The following is an 8,646-nucleotide window of genomic DNA, read 5'->3' on the forward strand; positions in this document are numbered from 1 at the left end:
AAGATTGACCATTCCACAGGTGAGACGGTTACCAGTTGGCGATGGAATTTGGATAGCTCGGCACAGATTTCTTAAGTCTGAATATGTGCTTGATTTTGTTGTTGAAAGGAAGGGAGTTGATGATCTTCGCTGTTCGATCAGGGATAACCGCTATAGAGATCAGAAACTGAGGCTCCTGGTATTGTTTTGCAAGTAGAAAATTTCTTTTCTCCGAAAACTGCTAAAAGTTTGTTTATGACTTGGTTTTGACCGGATCAGTCAAGCTGTGGTTTTAAATGAGTTGAAACTGCTGGCCTTCAAGATGGAGGTTTTAAATAACTTTTGTTTTCTCTATTTATGGGATATATGCTGTCTTAGAAGAGTGGCCTTTGGTTTTTCCTTTTGTCCCCTTTAATCAATTCTTTCAATCATTTACTTGTGGTGTGCTGTCAATTATTTTAATCTCTGTGTGTGTACTTGTATGTGTGTTTGTTCTTGCATGTTCTTACATGGTGAAGTGTGGGTTAACAACTTAACATCAGTTTATTGACATGATCCATGCCTTACTTCCTGATGTTTGGACCTTTATTTCCAGAGATGTGGACTTAAGAAGCTGATATATCTGGTGGAAGGTGATCCAAATTCTTGCGAAGGAGCTGAAAGCATCAAAACAGCGTAGGCATTTCCTCAAAAACTCTCATGGATCATGTTCATTCTTTGGTGGACTAGTTTTTAATCGCATCTGATTTCTTAGGAAATACTATAAATTTTAAGGCTGCTACAGGGGCTGGGTGGCCCAAGGCCTACCTGTTCTTGAACCTCTGCCATGCTGTACAAACCATTTGTTTATTTGAGAAAGCGAAGAAAGGAAATCTCATCTTCTTTCATTTGTGCAGGAAGTACAACAGACCGACACTATGAGCTGCCTTTGACATGTGCACCATCCATGTAGCTAATATCTATCAGATAGATCATAGATAGTCTCATATGTTATCTACATATGACAACCACACAGCATTTGACAATTTGAATATGGGTTATCAATTGTAAATTATGGATGTAGCTCCCTTTTGGAAGGCTCCAGTTCACATAGGTTGGTCTAGAGTCGCTATAATAGCCATCCATAAGTTAGTCTAATTCACCATGTGAGCCCTGCATGTGGGAAAAAACACGTGAGTGAGAGAACAAAATACATTTTACCCTACATGAGGCTTGTTATTCATTTTACTGCTGTAGGTACAGTGCCATGTCTTTTTATCTTTTAAATCTTTTAATAGAATTTGCTTATGGCTGAAGCCTATAGTATGACTGTACTCAAGCAAGCATTAACCATCTGTCCAGCCAAAAACTCTATAGCACTGTTCCCACAATCTTTTTATGAGCCTCCAAAAGTAGGACTTACATGGATACCTTCAACTTCTTATCCAGTGTGTGAAGTCTTGGATCTTTGAAAAAATAAGAATCAAGTTTTTTTGGTTATTTTCTGTAGACTTACTATTTTCTTGCACATCCTTTTCATGGCACGCACAGATACTTTTATCTCTTTATATTTTCATCTTTCCCTATTTTAAAGTCCTTTTACTGTTTGCAGTTGTTTCACAACCGAGATTCTGGAAGGCTTTGATGTGCAGAGAACAAGTGGTTTGTCTGATACAGTGAAGAGGTATGCTCATCTCACACTGGCAATAACCGACTACTACAGAACACAGTTTTCTGAGGACGAGGTCAGGACCACTGGGAAATCTCTTACTTACGATGAATTTGTCAAGAAGTGTGGAGACCTTGACAAGATGACTGTCAGTGATGTATTTGCTCTCCAACTCATGCAGGTAAGAACTGTCATGTGCACTCAGAAACACATTAACATATATCCTTAAATATCAGGTTTTGGTTGGCTGGATAAATATGATGTTTGCTGCCTCTTTTAGTTTCCTTCCATTTAAATAATCTGTTCAATTTGTGAAGCAGTTCTCTTTTATTTCCCATTTTATCTATTGCATGTCGACTTGATATGGAATCATGATAATGATTGTTTAGTTTAACTCTTGTTTCATGGATACAGGTCCCACAAGTAACTGAGGAGATTGCTGTCACTGTTCTTGATTTGTACCCTACAGTTTTATCACTTGCCCATGCATATAGTGTTCTGGTAAGTAGAAGTTTTGTGGAATTAATGGAAATGATTTCCTGTACCATCCATTACTCTGGAATCTGTGGACTGCATACCTATTTTTGCCATGTGGAGTTTTATCTGAATATTCAAACCATTAGATACCATAGGGAATGATCTGGATTGATCAAGTGTGGTACTTGAGCCTCAAATTCAATTCATATTACCTCCCATGTATTGATGTGCACCCACTTGGTAGTCCTGGATTTCAATGCTTTATTTTGGCAATTGACCAACTTGGGCTGAAACTTAACATCTGAGAAAGGAAACTTGGGGGTACATCCAAGGTTGTAAGTATTGGTACCGGGTATTGTACCGGAAGGGTGATTTAAAAGACTTATCATATCGTAGCTTATGAGTCCAATCTTCAAAAATAAAGGTGATATCCAAAGCTGCAATAATTATAGAAGCACAAAACTAATGAGTCACACTATGAAACTTTGGGAGAAGGTTATTGAAGCCTGTTTGTGAAGAGATACTCATATCTCAGTGAACCTATTTGGCGTTATGGCTGGTAGGTCCAGGACTAAAGCTATATACTTATTGAGGAGGCTTATGGAAAGATACAGAGATAGCAAGAAGGATCTCCACTTGGTCTTTATTGACTTGGAAAAAGCCTATGATCGAGTCCTTAGAGATCTAATCCAGCATGTCCTAGTGAAGCGAGGGGTGTTGAGTAAATATGTGGACGTAATTAAAGATATGTATGAGAAAGTGATGACTAGTGTGAGATCTATTGGAGGTCGGGGCAAGGAATTCCTAATTACGATTGGGTTACATTAGGGATCAGCCTTAAGCCGGTATTTATTTGGCTTATTATGGACAACCTAACCAAGAGCATTCAAGACGAGGTCCCGTGGTGTATGCTCTTCCCCGATGATATCGTTTTGATAGATGAGACAAAAATAGGGATTACCGCTAAGTTATAGCCATGGAGATCAACTTTGGAAACAAGAGGCTTTAAGATTAGTAGATCAATGATGGAGTATATGATGTGTAATTTTAGTCATACTATGATGGATATTGACATGGTGCGAATTGGGGAAAGAGAGATACCATGAAGTGACTTTTTTTGATATCTGGGGTCAATCATAAATAAAGAAGGTAACATAGAGGATGTTGTTTCACAGAAAATTAAAGTGGGATGGATGAATTGGAGAGGTGTGTCCGGAGTGTTGTGTGACCAACGTATCCGTTTAAAGCTTAAAGGAAAGTTTTATAAGACTGTTGTATGACCGACTATGATGTATGAGGTAATATGTTAGGCAGTTAAAAAGTATCATATTGAGAAGTTGTGTAGCAGAGATGAGGATGTTAAGATGGATGTGTGGAAAATCGAGGAATGATAAAGTAAGAAACGAGCATATTAGAGCTGACTTGGGAGTTACCCCGATCAGTGACAAGCTTTGAGAGACTTGTTTGAAGTAGTATGCTCATGTTCAATGGAGGCTTAGGGACGCCCAAGTAAGGAGTAGTGATATGATCCTTGTTAAAGACTACTCACGATAGGGGGAGTGTCCCTATCTTGGTGTAGTTGTGAGTCCTTAGTTTAGTTTCTATTTTAGTCTTAGAGTTGTATTTGGACTTCATCTCAGATTCCTGTTAGAAATAGGAGTCTAGAGTTATGTAATCTGATGAGTATAAATAAAGAAATTGGGGGGGGGGGGGGAGGGGAAATGCTAGTATCGACTATTGTTCTCTAGTCAGTCCCCATTTCCATTCTCTCCCTCAACTCTCTTCTCCTTTACCGGTTCTGGTTCTCAAGTTCTTAAATTGTTACATGGGGACAATCACTTATTCACAAACCTTGTGTGGGGCTAATAGTTTTCATTTCTCATCTCATGGAAAACCCTTTTCGCTCCGTTTGGCCATATCCCCCTCTAGGGTTTTTTTTTTTTAAATTTTTTTTATCTTGAACTTTACCTGGGACCCGGGACAGCCCCTAAAATATTATTGATAACCAAAAATAATGAAGAATACAAGGGGGGGACATACCACCTTACCCCAACCCAAAGAGCAAGCACACTCACAAAACCTCACTGCACCTCCTTGCCCCTACTAGGGGAAGCCTCACGGGTGCTATTTTCTTAGAATCGGCAGCCCAGCCTTGTCCTCACGAAGGATACCTTGAAGAGTCCTGGAAGGGATAGAGCCTTGGTGGAAGATGTCCGACGATCCAGCTTCGCACGCATGGTTAGCCAAACAATCAGTCGCCCTGTTGCTTTCATGAAATGCAAAGGTCACAAAAGCCCGGGTAGAAAGAACCAAATTCAGCACCTCCCGGAACCAGCACGAGCCCTTCCACAAAGCACACCTCTATTGGTTAACTATTCTGATCGTGGACTTGGAGTCTGAGTTAACCAACACGTCAAAAAGACCTAAGTCCTGGCAAAGCGCCAACCCATCACTCAATGCCCTTAGTTCAGCTATTGAATTAGTGCAGGTGCCATAAAAGTTGGAAAAGGCAACCAAAACCACACCATTCGAGTTCCTGATGACCCCTACACACCCTCCAGGGCCTAGATTTCCCTGACAAGCACCATCCACATTTAGCTTAACCGAGCCGAAGGGAGGACACCAGTAGACTGGTAAGGACCGTGTCAGCTTGGGTGTTGGGGCCAAGAGCCCAAAGCACGGAAGAATCAAGGTGCCCCTAACCGACCCCAACCGGTCAAACTTGGATGGTAGCTGGACTTCCTTCACCCAAGCTTTTACACACTCAATTATTGAGTCAGTAGTGCGGCACATCTCCCCATGCCTTCTAGAGTTTCTCTCCTTCCAAAGCTCCCAAACGATCAACGAAGGCAAGATTCCTGTGATATAAGCACTAAGGCTTTTGCCACTCGTTGACCCTTGCCAAAGGGCCATCCTGCCTTTGACATCCTGAGAGGGAACAATAGCGATGTCAAAAACACGAGAGAAGAAGCCCCACACCTTGGAAGCTGTACCTCCCGTCACCAGACAGTGATCAGTAGTCTCCCTTCGAGGTATCCCGCAACAGCTGCATTTCGAGGCTAGTGGGATTCCCAACAACATCAACGAATCATCTGTGGGGATCCTTCCATTTAGGAGCTGCCAAGAAAAAAATGCTACCTTCAAGGGACTGATTGGTTCCATAACCACTTCGCATAGGGGACCACAGGTGAAACACTCCTCACTTCGTTCCAAGCCAACCTAGTAGTGAAACAACCATCGCTAGAGGGGGTCCATGCCAAAACATCACATCTATCAGAGAGGGCATAATTAGCGTGAGTTATGCGCTCCTTAACAGCAGCTGAATCAATGAGATCTAGAATGTCCTGCCTCCAAACTCCATCCTCCTCCAAGGCATCCTTGACCTGCAAGTCCAAATCTACCAGCAGCCCATTGTTGACCTGGTCAATCAGAGTGCCAGCGCCAGACCAGTCATCCAGCCAGAAGGAAATATTGCTAACTCTGAGCAACCACCTTGACTTCTCCATTAAGAAGCCTTTAAAAGCCAAAGTACAACACCAAGATTTTTAACCAACACCATATGACCCTGCTAGCGTAATATGGACATTGCTGAAAAACTTGGCCCAAAAAACTCACTCCACAGAGAGTGCTCTGAGAAGACCCTCCAGAGGCCCTTAAGTCTGAGTGAAAGTCCAAAATCCTCTAGCTGCCTAACTCCCAGCCCCCCTTCATCAAGAGGCCTATAAATCCTCCTCCAACACACCCAGTGCCTACGCTTTCCCCATTCTGAGCTGCCCCACAGAAAATCAGCAAAGATCCCGTATAATCTTCGAATGACCGCCTTCGGAGGAACAAGTGTTGCGAGAATATGGATGGGAATGGATGAGAGGACATGTTTCAATAGGGTAACGTGCCCCCTAGAAGACAGCAGCCTTCCCTGCCATCCTGCCACCCTATTCCTTATCTTTTCAACAAGACTGTCAAATTAGCAAATCTTCAGCCTTCCCGAGTGGAGTGGTGCCCTTAAATAGGCAATTGGGAGCGCTTTTTTAGGGAAACCAGTCACTGTCCCTACCATCTGGGCTCTTGCCAAAGAGGCCTTGTCTCCCAACACGAAACAGCTTTTTTGTCGATTTACTAGCTATCCCGAAAAACTTTCGTAGTTGCCTATAAACCCCATAATTTGCTTGAGGGAACTCTTTAAACCCTTGGTGAAGATAATGGTGTCGTTAGCGAAAAGGGAATGCGAAATCCCAGGGCAGCCCCTCGGAAGCTGGAAGTAGGATGCCTGCCCCTCCATAAAAATACTTTTGATGCCCCTGCTCAAGACCTCCTCTGCCAAAATAAAGAGTGTCATAGACAAGGGGTCCCCCCTGCCTCACCCCCTGGTGGACTTGAAGAAACCGGACTGGCTGCTACCTAACACAATTGAAAACCAGCAATTTTCCATAGTCTTCCTGATTAAGGCAATCCAGGTTTCACTGAAACCAAACCTGGATAACACCAGCCATAGGAACTCACACTCTAACCAGTCATAGGCTTTTGCCATGTCTAATTTGAGGATCACATTACCCCCTCGAGCCTTCCTATTCAAGTCTTGAGCAACCTCTTGGACAATAGAGATGTTGTCGTGGATACATCTGCCTTGAACAAAAGCACCCTGTTCCTCCTCTACTAGGGATGGGAGCAGTCCTGCTAGCCTGGTAACAAAAATCTTGTAAGAAAAGTTACAAAGACTAATAGGGTGGAAGTCAACCATTACCTAAGGGTTGGCCTTCTTGGGAATAAGCACCAGATTGGCCGAGGTAAAGCTTCTAGGAAGCGCCTCACCCTCGAAGAAATCCACCACAGCCGCCCAGACATCATAGTCCACCACCTCCCAGCAAGCCGTGAAGAAATACCCGGAGAAGCCATCAGGGCCCGGCGCACTATTACTCGACAAGGCGAAAACAGCCCCCTTTACCTCCTCCAACGAGGGGGTAATCAGGAGAGAAGCATTCTCAAACTCCGTCACCACCGTGGGAATCAACGACAGTAGGCTTTCATCCACCTAGCATCCCTGAGAGGCAAAAACTCCTAATAAGTGATGCACCGCCTCAGCCTACACCCCATCAGGGTCGGAGATCCACTTACCATCTTCCCCTTTAATTTTATTCACCCTGCCCTGACGTCGCTTGACATTAACCATAGAATGGAAGAACATCGTATTACGGTCCCCCTCTTTTAGTCAAGTAACTCTGGATTTTTGTAACCAGAAGATTTCCTCTTGAAGAAGCACCCCCTGCAGGATAGTCCTGGTCTCCTCCAATGCCTCCCTAGTCACCTCACTGGCTCCTTGATCAAAGGTCACCTCAGCCCTGCTCACCATCCTCCGCATCCCTAACCTTTTGATGCACATTTCTAAATACCTCCCTGTTCCACTTCCAGAGAGCACCACAAAGCCTCTTGAGCTTAAAAAAAAAACCAACAAGGAGGGAACCAGTCACTGGATCAGCCCATTGCCCCTTGACAAAGTCAAGAAACCTCGGATGCAACAACCACATCTACTAGAATTTAAAGGCTGAAACGGCTCGGCTGCAAGAAGTAGAGAAGGAAAGCCAAATAGGAGCATGATCCGAACACGTACGATTCAAGTGGTTTGCCTCACATCGGGGGGAAAGCCCCAAGCCATGCAGTGTTCACCAAAAACCGGTCCAACCTGGCCAAGAGCCTCCCTGCTCCTGAATGGTTATTTGACCAGGTGAAAATGTTACCAGTGTACCCTACATCAATAAGTCCAGCACCACTCACAAAACCCCCAAACTCATCCAGAGACAGCGAACACGCAGAGCTGCCATTTGCTTTCTCCTGCGGGGACACCACGACATTAAAATCCCCATCCACTGACTATAGGAAGGGGGTAGACCTGGAAAAGAGATCAAGTCTCCCCCACATTTCCCTCCTTTCAGCCACCGAGCAAAGCCCATGGACAAAGGTGACAACAAAGATTCCTGCATTGGCTTCCACACCTTCCAGCGTCACAAACTGATGATGTTCCTCTAGCACAGTAATTTGCACCAAAGCTCTCCAGAAAACCCAAATCCTCTCCGACGTGTGCACTGAGTCCAACCCTATCTGTCTCAGCTCCAAGCGCGCCTTAGAAACAATGCCAATCTTATGTAAATGTATTAAAGTTTTCAGCCGCTCAGTGGTAGGCTTGTTCCCAATGCCCCGAGCGTTCCAAAATAAGCAACTCATTTAGAACCGTTGGGGGTGGAGTCCAGCGATCTCATCGATTTCTTAACACGTCGCGAGGGGCCCTCCCTTGCTGGCCGCACCTTCTTAGTCTTCTTAATTTTCTTTCTTTTGTATACGTGGGCAGCACTGAGAAAGAGAGACCGGGAGGACTACCGCTTTCCAGCGCGAGGGCCACTTGGCCCTGTGACTGTGTTCTCCTCGGAAAGTCTATTCAACGTGTTGCAAATCCTCCCATCAATTGCAGCATTAAACTCTTTGAAACTCTCTATTATGGCCACGCAGCTCCGCAGACCCTTCGGGCCGGAGCTCACCCTCCTTTAAAGGCT

At 44.2% G+C, this 8,646-nt stretch overlaps 1 protein-coding gene across 2 annotated transcripts in view; it reads left to right on the forward strand.

Moving 5' to 3' along the window:
• The window catches only part of LOC122672933 (crossover junction endonuclease MUS81), a 67,714-nt gene that overhangs the window by 45,116 nt on the left and 13,952 nt on the right, over positions 1–8,646 (forward strand). The window contains exons 11-14 of one of the 2 annotated variants that reach the window (XM_043870443.1): positions 20–178; positions 575–654; positions 1,571–1,808; positions 2,042–2,128. In XM_043870443.1, the coding sequence (XP_043726378.1) occupies positions 20–178; positions 575–654; positions 1,571–1,808; positions 2,042–2,128 (564 nt within the window). Of the gene's footprint in view, positions 1–19; positions 179–574; positions 655–1,570; positions 1,812–2,041; positions 2,129–8,646 lie in introns of both variants that reach the window. The other variant, XM_043870444.1, reaches the window with a different exon arrangement.

Source organism: Telopea speciosissima, chromosome 8 (genome assembly GCF_018873765.1).
Source record: "Telopea speciosissima isolate NSW1024214 ecotype Mountain lineage chromosome 8, Tspe_v1, whole genome shotgun sequence".
Lineage (NCBI taxonomy): Eukaryota > Viridiplantae > Streptophyta > Magnoliopsida > Proteales > Proteaceae > Telopea > Telopea speciosissima.